The sequence below is a fragment of the Tachypleus tridentatus genome, chromosome 8 (genome assembly GCF_004210375.1).
Source record: "Tachypleus tridentatus isolate NWPU-2018 chromosome 8, ASM421037v1, whole genome shotgun sequence".
In the NCBI taxonomy this organism is placed as follows: domain Eukaryota; kingdom Metazoa; phylum Arthropoda; class Merostomata; order Xiphosura; family Limulidae; genus Tachypleus; species Tachypleus tridentatus.
The window spans coordinates 59,983,787-60,007,131 of NC_134832.1; the positions used below are offsets into that span (position 1 = coordinate 59,983,787).

Here is a 23,345-nt window from a genome sequence, read left to right on the forward strand (position 1 = left end):
TACACAGTATGTCCTACACAACATACTGCCATGTGTTTTGACTTCACATTAACTAATTTTTCTAATTATTTATCCTGTCAAAAAATTCTACATAATGCAGTTGCCAAGAAATAAAGTGACCTACAATCAGATTATTTGGGATGAAAAATATATTGTTCAACAAAGAGCTGTGGCAAATTTCAAATGAATGTGGAAGTTAAGAAGATTATTGAAACATTGTCAAGAAATATTCAGTGTCATTATTAAGTTTTAAATGTCACTAGTTTGTCAGGAGAAAATGTAGCTTTTAGTAGTAAGAATATTAGAGAAGAAAAGCTTGTATCACTTCATAAGCTGTGACTGAAACTTATTTCAAAAGTTCAAACTGTATTTTGGTATTCATACTTTGAAGAACTTAGGTTAAAGTCAGTCATGGCTCTTCAAATGTGATTGCTAATTGGTTGGTTTGCTTCTTAATAAGAAAAACTAGATATTTTGGGTTGTTTTTTTTTGGATAGGAAGCAGATAGTTCAAAAGAAGAATAGCAAAGGTGAGTAGTTGTTGTAACTGATTGTCCATTGTATTTGTAACTATACATAGAGTATAACTGATTGTCCATTGTAACTAAACATAGAGTATAACTGATGTAACTAAACATGAGTATACATGCTTTTATTGACAATAAAAGGTAGTATTTCATGATTGTTGACAAATTTCAAAAGTGACACTAAGTCCTGAGACTTGATGAATGCATTCTATAAAAGGATGTATGTTGCATCAGAAGGTGATAAATTTTAACCATTCATTTCAACAATGTGTGTCTTTATCATAATGAATTTAAAGTTTTCATTTCTTTTCTTTTAATACTGGAAAGTCTGTCATTATGTACACAATAAAGATACAGTTAAGAGGATTTTTAAAATATCTGTCAGAAACGAGTTGGAAAAATTCCTCTCTTTGTGAACAAAAACTTTCTAAAGCTGTCACTGTGTATTTCATTTGGGTAGAGTACTTTGTTTACAAAGCATTTTACTTCGAAAATATGTAAAGTGAAAGTAAAAGTCTCAAAGTATGGCAAAAGCAAAGGCAGTGAATCACAACAATTTGTCCTTTTCAAGGTTCACATAATGTTGTGTATCTATCATGTATTGGTCAGAGTCAGTCCCCATTATCATGTTTCATTTAATCAAATAAAAAAAAAAAAGCAGGAAAAATATTTGGAATTTTTTTGCATGACACATTTATTGATAACTTTAACCATTTCAAATTTAATGAAATTTCAAACTACATTTGCTGCTGTTATTAAAATTTAGGTTAAACTGTTAATGCTACATAATGACATTATAAAGCTTTTACATAATTGGAATCAGCTTGAGCATGTACTATAATTATTGACAGTTGGAGACTTCTTATTGTGACATGATTGGTAAAACAGTAATGTATGTTGTTGTTGGTGTTTTTCCTAATGCAGTCTTCGAAGTTGGATTTAAAAGTGTTTGCTCTAACACGAACAATATGCATACAGTAATGTAGGTTTTTCAAACATTTTATAACTTTGTAGTTTTTACTTGTCTTTTTTTTTTTTAGGCAAGTGCTCACAAAAAAAACTTGTGTACATCTTTTGATGCAAACTTGGTGTTGGCCAGGCATGGCCAGGTGGAAAGGCACTTAACTTGTAATCCAATGGTCACAGGTTCAAATCCCTGTCATACCAAACATGCTAGCCCTTTTAGCCATGGGGGCATTATAATCTGATGGTCAGTCCCACTATTTATTGGTAAAAGAGTAGTCCAAGAGTTGGCAGTGGGTGGTGATGACCAACTCCCTTCTATCTAGTTTTACACTGCTAAATTAGAGATGGCTAGTACAGATAGCCCTTGTGTAGCTTGTCCAAAATTAAAAAACAAACAAACTTGGTGTTATGTATAAAAAGTAGCATTCTGGTTGAAAATAGAAGTTATATTTATGTATTAGTTCTGTTACAATGATACAAAAAGTCAGAATGTTAAATGAAATGATGCATTTACTTTGAGTACAATGGACATTATGACTGACAAATGTTTGAAAATTTTGGAAGGTCTGTTCATGATTTATTATGAGTTCTGCTTATTTAAGAAATCCTTAATCAACTGATGTGGAGTCAAAGTTTTAATGGCTCTTTTAATTTTAAGGGGGCCACGTGGGCTGCCAAGTAGACATTTTCAGGGGCCTGTAGATGCACAGAAGACAATAAGTCTTGCACACCATAATATTAACATTTATATCTGGTATATGTATGAAACATCTGCTAACATTCCTAACTGATTATGAACTTTTATACTACATTTGTAAGTGTTTATTGTAAGATGAAAGAAAATCGGTGGTGGTGGTGGTTTTTGGTCGTTGTATACTTATTTTTAAGGTTGTAGATTAGTTTAAACAAATTATATGTACATCTTATAGGTAGAATTAAGTGAATAGTACTGTCCACAATACAAAACAGATCATAGTTCATTATTTTTTAACCCTCGTGGTTCTTGAATCTTTCTGTTCATAAAGATTTTGAACAGATAGTCTTGCTGTGCCACGGAAAGCAAAAGCAAAGCCTTGCCGACATTGTGTGTGGGAGTTTCCATGCTGTGTGCGATGAGCTTTTACATAAAATGCTGTATTTCCTGGCACAAGTATTATGTATATTTATCAGTATCCTACTTATTTTACCAGCTAAATAATTCAGTATTCTTTTGTTTTAAAGATATCTAAAGTTTCAAGTTTTATTTGTACTTGTTTTGTAAAATTTTCTTTTCCTTTCTTCTGAGTTATTTGTAACTTTTAATGTTTATTACATTTGTAAAAGAATTCCTAATGCTTATTTAAATCATTTCAAACACTTAAAGGAAAGTGAATACATTTTACTGTTTACTGAGAACACTTGCCTATAAATGGTTACCTGTATAGTCATGTGTCTGTTTTCTTCACATATCAAAGCAAAAAACATTCAGCTGTTTTAATATTATATGCTTTCTGCTCATGAAGGGACATCTAACAAACACTGAAGCATGATTTTATAACAATAATTACCTTTCCTCACATCTTTTGCCTTCAGAACAGTGGGTGGTATCGTACTGAACATTTATTTTTCTTTATTATTTTGTTATTAGTCAGAATTGAAATATTTATTTACATAAATTACAAATTTAATCGTGTATCAGAATGAGAAACTAACGAGATTGTTAATAAGAATGTGGAATAAAAATGATGTTTAGCCTTCTACTGAAACAGGATAATGTCACTTGAGAGGTGACAGTGCAAAAAAAAACAATGTATGCATATAGTATTTTGGATGTCTCAAAGTTTTTGACTTATGTAAAATATATATATATATATATATATATATATATATATATAAATAAAATATATAAAAAATAAACACAAAATGTGTTTATATATAAATGGAAATGTGAGAAAAAGTTTTTTTTTTAACTTTTTTTTTTTATGGGGATCTAGGCTACAAAAAAAAATTTGGGAAAAATTCCAAAACATTTTGTGTTGTTGGTTACTCTAGTAACATAAAAACAAATGATATGCTTGTTTAGATGAAGTTATAAACTTGTTTAAACCATTGTTCACAAATCTAGATGATTTAAAAAAGTAATATTCTGATACTGTGTCCCATTTGCTATAAATGGTGAAGTTGAGAGATATGTGTATATGTGTGTGCCTGTGTTAACTCTGAGTGCATAGTTATTTGTTGTTTTTTTCTGTATCAACCATTAAAGATGTTGACATTAAATAGTCCATCTCAGTATTCTATAATGGCATAACGGCACAAAAATGAAAAACTTGAAAAACCAATGTAAATCAATATTAAAAAATGAAAAGGGTGCTGGTTACAAAAGGAGTTACACCATGATCCCACTGATGGAAAAAATGCTGCATAATCATTTACATATGAATATGCAAAAGTGATAAGTAGAAGACTAAGGTATGCACTTGAAAATTTGCACTGATAAAGAGCATAGCTAGTTGAGAAAAGGTTCTTTGAGTAAATAAAAACTTAGTATACTAGAACCATCATTATTTGAAAAAGTAGGCTTAAATTTAATCAGCAACCAACAGCAAAAAACAAGAGATCAGAGGTAAGTTCCATATTTCTTAATTTTCATGTATATTTTTATTTATTGTTGCAAAAGTAACTAGAATATAAAAGTTAGAAACTTATTAAGTACCTTAATGGGGAAAAAAAATTACGTAGTGGTATATTGCAAGCAGCTCTTATGTCATCATTCAGTATGGTAACATGAGATGTTTGTTGAGTGATGTGATTTATAACTTGTGTGGTAGGATTATTAGTCAAACACTGTTTAGAGGGCAATAAACTTAAGTATAAACAATTTAAGATAAACAGTTATAGAAGGGAAAGAGAAGTAATTGAGATTTCTTTCTTGTTTTTATATAATAGTTACAAGTTCTGTAAAATAAATAATCCCTATAGTATGTGTAGAGAAAGTAAGTGATAAAATATAGTTTTACTGAGAAAAATGTTTTATATAAAAAGTATTTTTAATCTTACATAAAATCACTGCACTCAGAATAATCAATGTCAATTCCATGTATTCACAAACAAATTATTAGTAAAAATACTGTTTACACACACACACACACACACACACACACACAAAAGACTTGTGTTTACTGAAATTGTACCAGTTTCTGTTAAGATACACAAAATATGTTAAAAGTTAAAGTATGGAAGGTTGATGCAGCATTATTACAATCAATTTTTGATAGGTGTTACTCTGATACATCTTTATACAGAGTATCTTAGAGCTTCGAAATTAACTTGATTAATTAATACAATCATCTATCAACATCCATTACTTTGTTTAGTATTACATAAAATGATAAGCTGGCGTTTCCGATTATTATTATCCCAACTATTCATTAACCAGAAATTATGATGAATAAAATTATAGTCATAAAAAGTAATGAGATTAGTATTTTATTGTTTGTTTTATATTATTGTCATAGTTATTTTCCATTATTATTGCAGTTAATTCATATTTGTTATTATTGTTAATGAGCCATAAATGACCATCAAATAATTTTCTAATTAGTAATCTTTTTATTATTCCAATTTTTCAGTTGATCAAAATATTACTCTTTATGTTTACTTACTAAATACAAAGATACACAATGGATCAACTGTGCTTAGCCTGCCATAGATAACAAAAACTAATTTTTAATATTATAATTTTTGGGCCCTATTCTTTAGGAATAATTAATTAGTTTAATGTAACTGGTTAATCAATTAGAAATTTCCACCAGTTAGCCAGCTTTTACCTAGATGCATGTATATTGTTGCTGTAAGTAATATTTAGTAGATACTAACAAGGAATGTTGTATTAAAAAACAAAAAATTGATTTTCAGTTATATCTTCTTTTCAGTACACAGGATATTTTATGAAATTACTTTATATAGTATTATTTCTATTTAATTATTATTTTTAAAAAATGCCATTTTTGAAAAATTATCACCAGTTATTAGAATTAAAAATATACAGTCAAACATTTAAATATGTGAGCCTTTTATGGGACCATTGTTTACACACACACACACACACACACACACACACAGAATACATAAGTTATGTGTTTTTGTGTACAGTGTTGGAAATAATTAGAGAAACATGGGTCACACAGTTACAGCAAACATAGACAATAAAGTATTACAGAAAATACAAAAACTAAGTTGCATAGTGTATGAATGCTTGGTCAACTTTAAACAGAGCCTGTTTTTTATGCTACTATATCAATTTGTAGTAGTAAAATATACTTCTAACTGTTCTATATTACTCTCCACAATTCAGTTAAGCTGTTTGGCTGTCATTTGACATTTTTGTACAGTTTAATATTATTTATCTTTGAACTTTGTGCAGGCCCAGACCTACGAGGTCTGTTCAAAAAATACGCGGACTGTTTGAATTGTGCGGCTCCAGTTGGTCACCTTCACACGTTTTCGAACACTGCAAGTCAAATAAACACAACATAACCATAGAAAACACTTAAATACCAAATAAAGAAACAAACATAAACAAACGCAAAATTAAAGAACCCTTACTTATACAACAACTTAAACCCAAAATAAACCAATATAAAGGAATGCCTTTATACCTATATTAATATAATAAAATAAATAAATTATATATTCAAACATCTAATACCGCCCTCTACATTCCGACACTCGGTTACACAACCCCTTTCAAACATGTGGTCAGCTTCCGGTCAGTTACCTCTTTCTTTGTGAACCTGACGATGACCGAAGAAGGTCGAAACGTTGTTCGCTCTTCTATGTAAAATATTTTCTCAACCCAAACAAGCCGTTTTTGCATATAAATATCTTCAACACTATATGCCTTTAATTCGAGGGCTGTTAAAAAATTACGCGGACTGTTTGAATTGCGCGGCTCCAGTTGGTTCAAGGAGAATCCGCTAGGTTCGCACAGATCAGCTGATTACGATGCCATTTCCCAATTGCAGATATCTTCATTTGTGTATTAGCTACACGGTTTTAAGTGAAGTGCAATTTTTTCGTTTGGCGGATTTCAGAATGAATGACCTGAAGGAGCAACGACTTGCTGTGAAATTTTGTGTTAAACTTGGAAAATCTGCGACTGAAACTTTTGCTATGCTTAACACGGCTTACGGTGATGTTGCTATGAAGCGTACGGCATGTTTCAAGTGGCATGAACATTTTAAGGATGGTTGACAGTCCATTGAAGATGATGAGCGTCCTGGACGTCCTTCCACGTCGACAAAATCAACACCCTGGTGCAGGCAAATCGACGTCTGACTGTCAGGGAGCTTGCTGAAGAGTGTGGGATATCAGTTAGATCTTGTTACGAGATTTTGACCGAAAAATTGAAGATACACCGCGTTGCTGCAAAATTTGTTCTTCAGAACTCGTGAGTTTTTGGCCAAACACTCGATCACTGTTCTTCCCCACCCCCCTACTCACCTGACCTTGCTCCTTGCGATTTTTTCTTGTTCCCCAAACTCAAAAGACCCTTGAAAGGAAGAAGATTTGAGACGATTCCCGAGATTAAGGCAAATGCGACAAAGGAGCTGGAGGACATTACAAAAGAAGTGTACCAGGATTGTTTCAACAAGTGGAAACACCGTTGGGATAAGTGTGTGCGTTGGGGAGGAGAGTACTTTGAAGGGGTCCCAGACCTGTAACTTCTAAATAAAGTACATTTTGTTTTATGACATCAGTCCGCGTATTTTGTGAACAGTCCTCGTAGTTTCAAGAGTTTCTTTGGCTTCAATTTTCGTCCCAAGCATTATTTGACCACACTTTACTGAAAGATGAATCCCACTTGGTTGGTCCTGTTCTTGAGAGAATGACATAATTAATGACAATCTGCTTGTACATATCACCATTCAATGTGCCATCAGTTTTTGTGTAGATTTCCAATACCACTGGCTGAGGAGTAGCCAACACTTAATAGGTCCTACCACCATTTTTCACTGTTGTTGTTGTACATAACTGTGATATAGTTTTTCTTTTTTGCTATCAAATAAAATATCATTGATTGTTGCAAACAACTTGAATTTGGATTCTTCTGTAAAGAGCACTGATTCTCACCCTTTGACATACCATTTTTTTAAGTCTGATGCTAACTTCAATCTTTTGTTTTGGTTGTCTCTCCTAAGTAGTAGTAGCACATCTGTTGAGGACACTTCATACTAGTGTGTACCTCACTGTTCGGTAGGTTGCTGGCACATTCTCTACTGGTACTTTGTGTATTATATAAAGAGAAACTGAATTATTTATAATTAGTTTTTGAAGGGTTTCAGCTTTCTTTCTTGACCAACAGTACTAGTTTCTTACACCTGCCACAATGGGGTGCTAAAACTTGAAATTTAACTTTTGACTGTTGAATAGTATCCTTAATTTTCAAAAAACTTTGGCTTCTGTGTATATGTCATTTGACTTTTCTTTAAGTTAATTCATCATGTTGCTATTAGGAAGAATATGACTGCCTATATTTTAATAAGCATTACACTGGTGTGACATTACCTGACTGGCTGGGAAATTGCCAATTATCCTGTAATCTTTCAACCCACTGTATCTGGTGCCATCAGTTGAAAACAATAGGGGGGGAACAAAACCATAATATTTGCTTTTTAATTGTTTTATAGTTATTTCTAACTGTATATTAAAGTCTTCAAAGCAGAGGTTTAGCCAAATTTCTCAGGATTGCAATTTGCTCTTGTAGGTGAGTGTTGTTGGTTTTCAAATATATACTGATGACCTTTCTAATTTTCAGTGCCAACCTTGGAACCAAAGATCTTTATCCTTATCATAAGTTCAAAGAAAAGTATGGAAATCCACAAAAAAGAAAGTTTTTCAATGAAGGTTTGTGGGAGATTGAGAATAATCCTACAATAATACCTCCATCACAAATGGTAAGTATATGAAATAATAGTACTGGTATACCTGATGTTTTTGTTAATGTTATACAAATTTATATATTGGCCATTTAAATGTCTTGCTAAGTAATATTTATCATTTGAAATATAAAATGTAAGGGAATTGTAAAATTTTAAGCAGGATTACAGGATATAGTGTTATATACCAGAATAGTAACATGTCATGAAACCAGTTGGTAATTAAATATTTAATTGAATCATTTTAAATAAGAACTTTGGTTTTGATTGTATAATAAAAGTATTTACATTTGTTAAGGGAAAGGAATGAAGTTTAGCATTTTTTTCTGTCCATTGAAGTTAGAGTTGTATTCAATTTAGTTGTGGCTAATGGCATAACTAAGTATTTCCACCACTACCATTACACACTCACTTCATATAATTATAAAGCAAAAACAGTCATGTTTATAATGATGCATATCAATGAAAATTTTCCCAAATCACATTATCTTGTTTAGTCCTCAGTCAGATTTTTGTTAAAGCAGCTGGAGGCCTGTATCCCTTTTTTGTACTGTGTCCAGAATAGCTGCCATACTTGACCCTTCTCTCTTACACTGCTGGTTCTAACATCTATCTGTATTAGTCTTATTAAAAGAAAATCAGAAAAAAAGAAAATTAGTCTTATTAAAAGAACCAAAAGGATGTTTTTGAAATTGTAAAGGGAAATCCACAACTTTAAAACTATTCTGTGCAGGTCTACGTGATATAAAAATTTTCAACTTACAAAGAATTAAGTTGGTATCTAATCTTCAAATCACGAACTTTTTTCTATGCTGTTTACTACTCATGGGATCTGTATGTTACATTATATTCCATAATTTTATATTGTTTGTTATCACACTCATCATAATACAAAACCAAAAAAATAATAAAATTACTAATTGTCTGTGAAAAATGTATAGAGAACCCTAGCAGCAACATTCATGGTTTTTCTAGTTTAATTTTTTTGTGTTGTGACTCATTAGGGATTGTGTACAGAAGAATGTTTAAAAAAAATCAAATGGATAATATTGATAATTGTAGAATTAACACTGATGTAATATTTTGTAGTGTGTGTGAAGTGTTTGTTTTTATCTAAATGAATGCTTGAGATATTCATGAAGAGAACTTGCATTGCTTTAAAAAAAAGTTAGTATTTCTAGTCTCATTTGCTTAAGTCTAATTATCACTTAAAATAATATTTATTAGTTGTTTTTTTCTATTTTGTACTGAATACTAATACACATTCACCAAAATGTCATTAAGGCCAGACAGTTAAAAAATAATTCAGTAACCATGTAAAAGTAATTTGATAAATGATCAGATTTTTCTACTTTTAACTTAAATAAAATCTATATATTAGATGGAGCATAATTCAAGTGTATAATTCTAACCACTACAGCCAATTGAACCAGATAATAATGAATTGGAGACAGGTGCAAGTCTAAAGGAGCCTCCTGGTGGCATGGAGAGAAACTTTGATACTGAAGAGGAGTTGAATGACGTATGTATTACACTGTAATGCTTATGAAGAAAACGTAATTGTCGGGCATTTCTATGAGCTGAATTATTCACATTATTTGTCATGTTATTTTTTTCTTATTTGTGATCATTTTAGTAAGTTTAATCTGACCAATTGACAGATTACCAGTAAGTTACAATAAAATATAATGTTTGTATTGTAATGCCATGTCATCATGTATGTTGTCTTGCAATCAAAATTTTATTAAACTATTTACAAATCTTGTAAGTTTGGGATCATATTGTAGATTATATTTATATATTTGTTAATTTCTTAAAAATAAATATTAAAAGAACACACCTAAACTTTGATTTTTGTGTGTCACATGATATGTTGAATGAAGCATTGGTTGCAGTATATCTTTTGTGGGGTCAAAATACAAAGTCTATAGTTTTGTACAAATTACATACTCAAATTATCAACATTGACAAGCTAGAACATAAAATAAGAATGTAAAATGTTTTCTATGAACCTCCATAGAGGTTTTGTTCAAAGGTTTGTACCCACGACATGTCACAGTAAGGTTAATAAAAATAAATTTGTAGTGATGCACTTTTAGGACACCTTGCATGCTCTTTTGTAATCTTGCAAAATTGTGTCCATTTATTATTCATCTTTGATTATCTATATTCCACCCATATACACACACAACTCGTTATGGAAAAACAACAAATCAGAAATGTCTAGCATCTTGAGATGATTGCAGAAAGATACAAAAGAATATTTTGTAATGGTTTTTGATATTTGTTTCTTTTCAGGATAAATCTGTACCATCTAATAAGAAGAGAAAGGCAGAGTACAAAGAAGAAGAGGTACATTTCTCTTGTATCTAAAGATGTTTAGTAGTTTTTTGTTAGTAATATATTTCACATTATCTATTAGTTAATTGTGAAAATGTAATTGATTAAAGCATATAAATGACTTTCATTAAATTATCTACTGATAGAAATGCATTTATTTTTGTGTAAATCAATAGAGGTCATGCTCATCAAGTTTACCTGAAGTGGATTTTCAGCCAAATTGTGAAGTCACACACAAAAAATGTTTAAAAATGAAGATTATATTCTAAAGAAGTAACAAAAAGAAAATAACTAAAAAGTGTAACAAAATATTTAAAAACAAACTAACTTAAGAGGGTAGTTTTAATTTAATACATTAAGAGACTTTGCTGCAGCAATATTACTGAAGGTATCTTAAAGCTTTATTGTTACAATTTTTTCAGTCTGAACAGGTAACTTCCCATCAGTTAAAGTTTCAGTAATATTCATTATATTTCATACAACAACCAATACAATATCAATTAGCACATTAAGTGAAATATGCTCAGACTTAACTTCCTTACTACTAAACACCTTACATCTAATTCATGGCTACGTTATTTGACTAAAAGAGATAGCAGTAATTACTTGTGTGGAGATTAAGCAGGGTAAGTTTTTCAATACTTGGTAGAGTTGACATCTTCATTGGTGGTGTTGGTTCACGATAGACTGGCAGCAGGAGTATTGACTTGTTAGGTATTGCCAGACAACTCTCTTTTAGTCCAAAAACATGGGTTTTTATAGAATTTCTTTGATATTTGTATGATTCTCCAAGTAATGTAGGTAGATCTGTCATGTTGTTGGATGAATTATGTTTTGGTCAAGTATCTTTGTGTAATTTTCTTACATATTTTTTTACACGTGCAACACTTTTCTTCAAATTACAGATATTGTATCATACATGGAATTTCATAAAATTATATTTCTTGCTCCTTGAAGCATTTAAGAATAGTACAAATGCCACAGATATTTCACTTATGTTGCAGTGCATCTATCAATTTGGATTGATTGAAACATTTAGGGAATCATGATAAACATTTTGTAATATAAAATGTATAATTTCTTTTAAAAGAGAACTCTGTGTGGTTAATAATTCACTCTTACGGAAAGATCATACATTTATGATATTTCTTTAGAGTATTAGTTTATTAAAATAATGCCACAAAGAAAAGGTCAAACACTGAAAAAGGTCTTTCAAACTAGATACTTCAGAATTTTTAAAGAACTTGGAATAAATTTATTTGAAAATAATTTCATTTTTTTATTTGCCAGTGTTATAACTATTCAACCCTGCAGAGGTATCCTTTATTGTCCATGTCACAAGGTTTTACCAATTTGTATTCAGAATGTAATTATACTACTTATTGTTTGTTATACCAAGTAGTACAACATAAAATAATAACATATAATCCAAAATTTAATAGTATACAAGTTTTAACTTCTTAAATTTATGAAGCAATATTTAAAAGATGCTGACTTTATTTTAGTATGAGAAATGTGACATGTTTTCTGTAGGCATCCCTTCTTCTCTGTTTTATTCACCAACCCTCCAGTCTAGTGTGAAATTTAATGCTGAGGCAAATCGTAATGTTTGTAGCTTTTAATCTTGTTTTGTTACAAAACCATCAAATAGAAAATCAGCTCCTCTCTTATCACATTCTCTCTTTTAGGATTTGTTATTAATGCTCTCTTACTCGTAATACTATATTATGTATGACCAATAGAAATCTAATGTTTTCATCTATCTAATGACATATTATAGAACATTGTCGTTTTCTCTGTTAGTACAAGCTTCATTCTCACGGGAAGAATGATGAGCTTGGATGAACTTGTTGCATTGTTTGAAAGCCAGAAAAATTGTGGTAGTTAGGGAAAATTGTCTGCTTTTTGTATGTTATTTTTATGTTCTTTGATGCATTATTTAATTAAACAAAACATTTAGTGCATTACTACCATTAATATAAAAAGAAAAGTAGTGTTAAGTGCCAGCAACAGCAAAAAACACCAGGTAAGTACCTTATTTCTTGTTTTTCATGTTTATTCTCTATTTATTATTATAAAAATAACTAAAATGTAAAAATTTGGATATCTTTAGGTTAGTTTGTGAGATTAGGTAAAATAATAATAATATGGTAGTTTGTTGGTAATGTAATTTGATAGTTTAGCTTGAGCTCCATGTTCTTCATATGCTTTAAAGTTTATAATGACATATAGTAATAGTTAGACATGATCCAAAGGGCAATAATATTGTTATCAGTTCAAAGCTTAGAATATAACGTAACAACTTAAAGTATTTCTATAAAGAAATCAAAAGTAATTTTAGATTTAATTATTTCTCTTTTTAGGGTAGAGAAAATAACATAAAATATAAAGTTCTGCTGAAAACAAACGTTTGAAATGTATTTAGGTGGTTTTAGAGATTGTACAAATGAAATTGGAGATTTTTCAAATGAGGAAAAGTATTTTACTCTTAACATAAGAAATGATTTACATGTGGAGTTGGCAGAAAAACTTGACAAATTCATGGATGTATCCTTATTTATTAAAAATATTTTGTATGTGAAAGACTTGTAATGTTTACTGAAAGTCCACCAAATTTTGTGAAGATATACATACTATATTAAAATGAGTAGTATTACACCTATAAAGATTAAATAGTTACAAAGAGGTCACGTGGTCGGTCATATTGACCAAGCCAATGTTAAATGTTTAACTTTTTATTCAAATAGTCAAGTGTATATAAATATGTGCATGACTGGTAAAGTAACTTGATAATGATTATCAAAAATGTAATTCTGAACTGTAGTATGTTGTGTGAAATGAAAATTTATATGTATGTAAAAAATTTTGGTAGACATGTTTTTTTTTTAATTAGTTGCAATATTTTTTGTTCCCTAATTTAGTGAAAAATCCCATCATTTAACTCTATGGGCTGATTAGGATCCTCCCAGCTAATAACTGTTAAAGTAATTATGAAAACAATCATGCTATTAATTTTTATAGCACATATATTTTCACAAAATTTTGCTTGTTATCAGTAGACTTCAATGTTTTGTGCATAAAATATTAGATTTTTAAATTGAAGGTTTGCGTCTGCATTTGTCTTTTTAAATGTTGATTCTGTAACCCACAATGTAACTTTGATTTTAAGATTAAGAATACTTTTATGTATCAAAAAATTCTCAAATATCATTTGCAAAATCTCTGTAACCTCCAGATGACTATCAATTTTTTCAACCATTTTATTTTATCTGTCATTTGCCGTGTTTCATGTCTGTACAAGTTTTTTTTTTCAAATTCACTAACTTGGTATATACCAGAAAAATTAGGAAATGGATATAAATTATATATTTTTCTTTCTCAGATGACCACACTGTATCAGAGGACCACAGATTTTTTTACTCTACATAGCTTAAAGCTCATTATATATTTATTTTATTGACCCTTCAGTCATGTGTGAATAACATTACAGAAGTTGTAATCATTTGCTATACATGCATCTCATCTTATTGTATCCAGTTGTATAAAACTGACCTCTACAAACTGCAACTATCTTAGCTTTGTTCTAGTAGACCAGTATTTTGTAAAATAGTCAGGTTTCAGTTATATGTTATATATATTATTACTGTTTACATATTAGTTCAAAAATTGGAGTTAATTTACTTAGAGAATAGTGAGCAAAGAAATATAGAACCAATTATCTTTACTACTTATAATTGTTACAACAGTTGTAATTGCTTGCCAAGCTTTGTAAAATTGTGTATGTGGAGTATTTAAAATAAAGTAACATTTTTTTGTTTTATATATGCATTTTGAAACAATAAAAAATTATAAATTACTCTCCCTATTGGTCCAGCATGGCCAGGTAGTTAAGACACTCGACACGTAATCTGAGGGTCACAGGTTTGAATCCCTGTCACACCAAACATGCTTGCCTTCTCAGCCATGGGGGCATTATAATGTGATGGTCAATCTCACTATTCATTGGTGAAAGAGTAGCCCAAGAGTTGGTGGTGGGTGGTGATGACCAGCTGCCTTCCCTCTAGTCTTACACTAATAAGTTATGAACTGCTAGTGCAGATAGCCCTCAGTTAGCTTTGTGCAAAATTCAAAACAAACCAAATTATCCCTATTCTGCTGTAATTTATTCAGCTTTCTAACTGAGATGATTTGGGTCTTTAAAAAAAAAAAAAGGTTAATCACCATTTTGTCTTGCTTCCTATTTTAAGCTTCGAAACAAAGGTTTTTTTCATGTCTGAACACGTTACAAAGGCCGAGAAACCACATGGTAAAACATCTGAACCTCTTAATGGTTAACGTGATAAATGAAATGGGTGTATATAAACAAGTACATCTAAAAATGGGAAAAACAGGCAATGGAACTGTTTGAATCACTAAATACAGTGATATCTTGATGAACAGAAAAGATAGCAGATTCTTATACTCTATCAATGTTGGTAATTTGAGTTTCTGTTTAGTAAGAAGCTAATGACTTTTTATTTGGATGTCATAACATCTGGTTTGAACTAAAGTTGCATTCAACATACGCTGTGACATACAGAAATAAATACTTAGGAATTTTGTTTTGATATTTACTTTTAAATTTAAAAAATAACTGATGTGTAATACTGATATTAGAATTATGATCTCCAATTTAATGCCAGACTTATTGCCATACATTCATAAAATAGTAGCTCAGTAAATTCTTGAATGTAAGTCTAACATGTACAGTTACCTTTATATTCATACATATTAAACTGTTTCTATCCCAAAAATATCAATAAAAAAATTTTTGTATTTTGGTGGTGGAATAATTTTGGAAAATAATTTTCTGCAAAATCATAGAAAATTTAGGAACTTCAATGATATTTGTGTGATATCCCTTGTGTTACTGTTCAGTTTAGTTACTTCCAATGAATCATAGTATCCCGTATTGTTCTAAATATTTCAGTTTCTAAGTTCCAAAATCAAGTCAATCTTATCTTTTTCTGTGGTAAATGAATGCACTGTGTAATATATAAAATAACTTTCCTGGAAAATTTATATTACCAGGGAACGAGGTAGCAACCTACGTGTGGGAATGAGTCTGATTAAAAATGGTATTCTGTATGTGGCACATGTGTCACAAATGTCAGAACATTAGCAAAACTCAGCCAAAGGAGTGGGACCAAAAATACCCTAAGCATGTACAGAGTAAAGTTGAGCAAATCTTCCTTGATAAGTAGAAAATGGGCCACAAAAACTTAATTTTTCTTATTTGCCTTCTATCTTCTTCTCCATCAGCTATAATTCATAAACCAGTGTGCCTACAACTATCCTTCACACCAAAACACTTCATGACTTTCTAAGGTGTGCCTTTTCACATGTAGAACAGCAAGTGATCCATGATAGGTTAGTTATAGTCCAAAGAACTAATTACAATCTGATCAGTAATCCATTATGTGTTACATGGAAGTAGATAATCTACTGTATATTCAGAAATTTAGAGAATGTTTGGAATGGGTGGAAATTATGTATTACTCATTCTGCAGCTGCATTCCACCACCCATTATATATGTGCATCTATCGTGTGAGTGAAATGCTTGAGTTGTGATTTTCTTCCCATCTGCACATCCAAAAAGTTTTAAGAGAAAATTTTTTGTCAGTAGTTTCTTGAGCAGTAACATGAAAAAGAAAAAAAAATCAAGCTTGAATTGATGAGTATTAGAAGAAATGTCAGCCAGAGAGTGACTGTTTGTGATATTAATTACTGATCGTAGTATTCATATTGCCTTGAAAAAACTTGGGAAAAGGGAACATTTTCTAAAGAATGTTTATTCTGGGAAGTCCTGCATGGGTAAAGTATTTGGGTTGTCCTTTTTAGTTTTACAAAACTTATTAAACCAAAGTTATTCAATATACAGAGCTCAAAATTTTCATAGATTTTACTGATATGAACTGTAGTGTGTTTTATATATATTAAAATTACTACTCTTAATTGAAGAAATATGTTTTTTTGGTTTTTTTAAGAACTCAGTTTCTCAGCACATTTAAAATTTACTTCAGTAAAGATATAATCAAACCCTCACATACAGTCATGGAAACATGTTTTCATCATGGAAGAGTTTTATTTAAAATTGTGTTGCATTATAAAGAGATAATTGTTGCACTTAACATGATTATTGTTGTAATTGTTTGACTCTTTAAGTACCCAAAGTGTGAAGCTTTTATGATACCACTCAATAGATGGGAGATACACACTTTATATCCATTATAGCAAGAAAATGAACAAACTTTATTTTTAAAATACACAGGTAATGGATCATTCCAGAAATTGAGATATTTCAGACAATAATTCTTCAGAAAAGTATATTTTGTAGCTGACTTCTTTTCAAAACATATTTGTCATGTAGTTTGCCACTCTTGGAATGAGTGGACAGTATAAGCCTGTTAGGAAAGGGATAAATAGCAGCATATGCAAGAACCTGTTATATAGAAATGAGGTTTAGATATATTGTTCTCAACCAGAAATGGGTTAAGCTTATGGTCACAAGTTTTACATGATCTTGTAACTGTTATGAATGTATACATACCATAACCTTGAAAGTAGTTAATGTATCTACAACAGATTGGTCACCTTTAATTAAGTAAACATTAAGTGTTTTTTTAACACAGAAAAATCATGAAGATGTGCTCATGAATATATTGAGTCTGAGTGTTAACTGGTTTGAGTTACAAGGTGATTTCTGTATTAAGATTAAATTTGTTTTTCATTTAAATGTTTTCAGATTTCATTTGCATAATCTCTAAAAATATCCTAAAAATTTCAAGACTTGTTTTTCAGTTAAAACAAGTTTACCTGTTATTTTCTCTACCATGGCTATATGTGTACTCATAATAAGTAGGCATACAATCACTTATATAAGCATAATGAAAATTTTCATTAAAGGTGGAACATGCTACATGTTTCAACAGAATATTGGTGTCTTTTTCATGTATGATCAGTACCAATCAGTACAAAGTTTACATATTACAAAGACAAAGGACACAGGTGACAGAATATAGGTATAGGTCAAGTGTATGAGCAGTGAATAGTCCTTACCAAATATAGTTGATGCTACTATGGCCATTATCACAATTTAATGAGAGGTCAATTTTATAATTTAATGGACAGTCTTTTTCTCTTTTAATTTTGGGTCAGTGCAGGAGAAAAATTGTGTTCCAAAGTATTTTGTGACCTGTTTCATATTGATAATATTAAGATGGATATCTGGAATTCACCTCTACACGTGACCTTAGTGCTCTTTGCGTTTTATTTCTAAGGAACACATTTCCTGTGTATTTCTTTCCATCACATAGGATAATGTACATGCCTTGTTTTTGTTCTTTTAATATGAATGCTTTCAGATTAGGTAGTAAGATGTTAATTTTATGTGAAGGTTTGAATACAGTTTTTACACTAATGTCCAAATTATTAAAAAGGCTAGTAATTTAACTAGCAGTTTTTCGCACAAAAGAGAATGAAACAAACTTGTTACACTTTGTGTTGCTGATAGGTGAAATATTAGATTTAATGTTTTTCTCTGTTTTGGAGTTTCATACAAGCTGTATAATATTGGGGTTGAAACCTCTAGATCAGGGGTTCCCAACCTTTTGGCACTCGTGACTTGAAAATGTAATTGATGAAATAAAATTAATGTTATCCCAAGCTACTTCTAACAAGGCTACGCGACTACCCTGCCAAGGTTCGCGACCCACCGGTTGGGAACCCCTGCTCTAGATAGTGCGATGTTCTTTAGGTAGTTTAATCAATAAATCTTTGTAAGTGCAAAGTTTTACAGTATGACTTACACTATTGAAGTAGGAGTATATTTTTTGTGGTAATTGGTTATTATATTTTGTGTGGTAGCATGCTAACTGAAAGGGGGTTTTCTGTATATACTATTATTTCTCTCTTTACATTTATGTCTTTACTCAAATATATACATACTGGGTTGATTTGACCAACTTGTAACCACCCACAAAAAAAGTACAGAGTACATGAATTTTATTTTCTTCTTTTAGAATGACTGCAAAATATAATAGAAAACTACAACTGTTTATCATAAAGAGCTTAAGGCTTGTGACAATCTGAATCTCTTTCCACTTAATCACGTTGTTTTATTGTCTTTTGAACTAATCTCATAACACAAGTTGTAAATTACACTACTCAAGCTATGTTATTGAATGGTGTAATGAACAAGCTACTTATGAACATATTTCATGGAGAAAGTTTTTATTAATATTTTACCTAATCTGATTTAATACATTTCTACTTTTTACATTTACGTTACTTTTATAAAAACAAAAATGTACATAAATTTAGTACTCATGTTCAGCCTTTTGTTCTTTGTTCTCAGTTTGTTGATAAAATCTCAGCTTACTATTTTGTAATGATGGTGATAATGCATTAAGTAATTTTTATTTATCTGAAGAATCTACATAATAACATGGGATTATAATATGCACAAAGCAAACAGTGTCTTATAATTACCATAGTTAATTGGCTTTCAAACTAAGGCATAAGTGCCATAATAAAACCCTTAACTACTTGATCTGAACTTGAGGAAAACAACTTTCAATCTGTAGGTGAATTAACTAGAACTCTGTACTTTGTAAAATCTAGCATTATACATCATTTGGTTTGTTAAAACTAGTGTTTTTGTTGTTTATAAATAACATAATAGAAAATATGGAAGAGAAGTACTTGCAATTTGTAAAAAAAAAAGTGGGTGTGACTTAAGATTGAAGGCTTAGTAATATTGATAATATAATGAATGATTTACTTTAGAGGATGGGTAAGACATAAGGAACAAATTCTGTCACAGTTCTCTCATACAAGGGGGTATTGAATAATAATTACATATTTCCTTTTACAATTCAAAAAATTATAACTTGCACAGTGTTAAAATTTGAATTATTAATGTTTTTATGCTAATTTTGTATGAACATTGACAATAGCCCTCCAAATCACCCACCCCACCTCCTTTCAGACAAACACTAATAATAAAATACTTTAATTAAATTGTAAATGTTACTGAAAAAGATAATAATATGTACACTTTGACCTCCCATTTGTGAGTGGGTTAAAAAAATCAGTTGCATTTTAAATTCACAAATTAACTGAAATATTAAAAAGTTGTTGTAGAAAATTAATTTTGCCCCTTACAAACTGATGGTCTTTGAACTTTGTGTACATAGAAACGAGTGTCATTGACCTTCTTGTCTGAGATATGTTTCACTGTGCATAACGCTTAAGTTTTGGTGTCCTACATTCCAACTTTTATTAAACTACTTTTTGTTTGTTATACCAATCAGTATAGTATAGAATCTTAACTAATAATCCATATTTTAATAGCATACAAGTTTTAAGTTCTTAATTCTACAAGGCAGTATTAAAAAAAAAGAATTTCCCTTTGTGTGATTCACATAACACATTTTGTCGAAGCATCTGCTCTGTTTTATTGACCACCCCTAAAAAAAGATAAAATTGAGTGTTTAAGTATTCACTATAAAATCATTATTGCTTAGACAAATCATAACTTTTATAGCCTTCAGCTTTGTTTAGTTATAGAGCTATAAAATAGAAAATCAGGCCCTTCCAGTTGCACCCTCTGTTTCATGATTTTCTTATAGTTCTCTCTTACATATGATTATATATTACCTAAAACCAGTAGAAAGTCAAGATTTTCATTCTGAATAGATAATTGTCAATTTCACTCTTAGTACAATCTGCATTCCTGTGGAGAGGTTAACGAGTAGCTTCAATAAATTTGTAACAGCAAGAAAAAGTTTGAGAATTTGTGGGAATTGTCTAATTTTTGCATGTTATTAGTCTGTGTTCTTTGATGCAATATTTAATTAAATAAAAAACTTAGTGCATTACCACCATTAATATACAAAAGTAGGGTTAAGTGTTTTAGATAATTGACCATAAGATTGGTTTGTTTTGAATTTCGTGCAAAGCTAGACGAGGGCTATCTGCACTAGTCGTCCCTAATTTAACAGTGTAAGACTAGAGGAAAGGCAGCTAGCAACACTACCCACTGCCAACTCTTGGGCTACTCTTTTATCAATGAATAATGGGATTGACAGTTACATTATAATGCCCCCATGAGCATGTTTGGTGTGATGGGGATTCGAACCCACTACCCTTGGGTTACGAGTAAAGTGCCTTATCCATCTAACCATGCTGGGCCTCGACCATAAGAAAAATAAATATTGTGTAAGCATTGTATTTTTTTTTTATTCTTTATTGATAATTATAAAAATAACTAAAAATCTAAAAATTGGGATTTTTTAGATTAGTTAAGGTAAATTTAGGTAAAATAAATATCAATATAATAAAAATGTATTGTAAAGCAAGCACACAAGCAGCTTGTAGTAACTCATGGTTAATGTGAGCTGTATGTTTCCTGAGCGATTTACAACTTATAATGGCATGGATAGTAGTTAGAGTTCAAAAGGTAATAAAAACAATAAAATTTAATTATAAATAAATGTATATTGTTATGACCTTAAAGCTATTTAGGATAAACAAATGTGGTTACATTAAAATTTGAAATCGTTTTAGAAAGGGAAAATAAGTAATTTGGTTTATTTTTGTGTACAGGGTTACAAGGTTGGTTAAATTGACCAATCCTGTATAGAGATTGAGTAAAGAAAATAACAGATAAAATATAAAGGATTACTAGATGAAAAAAAAACAAACATTTGAAGTGTATTGGGGGGGGTTCTAAGAGTGACAGGAAGTTTGAATTTTTTGAGATGAAGAAAAGTATTTTTAATCTTAATATGAAAATCACTTTTCACACAGACTGTTCAAAACAAATACTCAGTATATTCATGGACAAATCATTGTTTTAGTTTATTAAATATACTTCACTAAAATGATTTTATAATATGTAAAAGACTTCTAATATTAACTGAAAGACTGACAAGGTTTGTGAAAACATACATAACTTTGTGAAAGTTAGAAGTATTAAGTCTGTAAAGACTAAGTGAATACAAAGAGGTCAAATGGTTTGTCAGATTGACCGAGTGTATGTTAATACAAAAGTCATCATGCTGACAATATATTATTTCTTTAAGATCAAGAAATCTAAATTTGATGTGGAAGGAGACCAGCTGTCTGATACTGGCCACAAGGTAGCTAGAAAGGTGAGCATATTTTGGTTTTATGTCGTCTTTTCGAAATTAACATTATAAAATCACAATGGTAAAACATTCTGGTATAAAATCTCAAAATTTAATATGTTTATGGAAATATAAAGCAAGGTGAGAAAAATAGTTTCTGAGTTTTACCATTGATGGCATCTTTTATGTATATATTTTGCTCAGTAACACCTTTTTTTCATATGTGAACACCTAAAAAACCCTTGTCTGTTTCTGTTGTTTTTTATTTGTTTTTTCAAAAACATTGTTTTGGAGTTTCTCTAGCATATTATTTATGTCAGTGTAATTAGTTTTTTAATTTTTGGATATTTAAAATCTAAATACTGTTTTATTGAGTTGTTTTATTTTAAAACTATGTCTTATGCTTCTCACAACATTGACAAACTCTCAGTTTGCACTGCCTTCTCTTTTTGTGTTAAATGCTTCATTCATGGGTTTGAATCCCTGTCTTACCAAACATGCTCACCTTTTCAGCTGTGGGAGTATTATAATGTATGGTCAATCCCCACTTATCACTGGTAAAAGAATAGCCCAATAATTAATATTTTGAAAATAATTTAATTAAGTTTACAAAATACAGTAAATAAACGTATTACTAAATGTGAACTTTTGTTCAAATGGGTATGGTATTGACAAAAGGAAATCCATAATAACCATATATTTTAGCCAACTCTTATTTTAAAATCAGTGCACTTTGCATAAGGCCATGGCATATTTATTCAAAAAACATTGGTCATTAATTTTGAGTTCACGTTATTTTTAACATTTAAAGACAAAATTTCTTTGAAAAATTTATACACTAAATCAATTCCTGATACAGTTTATGTGAAATCAGTTTTTGTGTTTTTTTTATGAAACAAAGTAGGAACATCAAAGGGATGTTTAAGTTTTTACATTAAACTTTTATTATTGCTATTCAGAATATATTTTCAAAATAATACATTGAAACAAGATCTAATTTACATACAAATTCAGATAAATGTTTGATTAATTACTGTAAAAGTCTATCTTTTCTTTTTTGTTGTTGTTTCTGTGTGTGTGTTTGTGTTTGTGAACCTGACAATGACTGAAGAAGGTCGAAACAGTGTTCGCTCCTCTACATAAAAAATTTTCTCAACCCAAACAAACCGTTTTTACATATTTTTCTCGACATCACTGATTTGTGAAATATTGTTTCATAATAAAATGTGTGCAACGACAGTTGACTGCATGGCAAATACCATGAAAAATAATTACAGGATTTGAATTTAAAAAGTATTTATTTATTGGTAAGAACCAAAAAACCAGTAGTAGGCTCAAATAGTGAGGGGAGCTTCATAAAATACTTGATAAAGGCACTAATAACTTTTACAAACTCCTTTTAAAGCCAATTTTAAATTTTA

At 30.2% G+C, this 23,345-nt stretch overlaps 1 protein-coding gene across 2 annotated transcripts in view; it reads left to right on the forward strand.

The window, feature by feature from the left end:
* LOC143222467 (uncharacterized) overlaps positions 1-23,345 on the forward strand; it is a 67,410-nt gene that overhangs the window by 7,699 nt on the left and 36,366 nt on the right. For both annotated transcript variants that reach the window (XM_076449029.1, XM_076449030.1), the window contains exons 3-6: positions 8,292-8,430; positions 9,833-9,934; positions 10,711-10,764; positions 21,880-21,948. In XM_076449029.1, the coding sequence (XP_076305144.1) occupies positions 8,292-8,430; positions 9,833-9,934; positions 10,711-10,764; positions 21,880-21,948 (364 nt within the window). The remainder of the gene's footprint in view (positions 1-8,291; positions 8,431-9,832; positions 9,935-10,710; positions 10,765-21,879; positions 21,949-23,345) is intronic.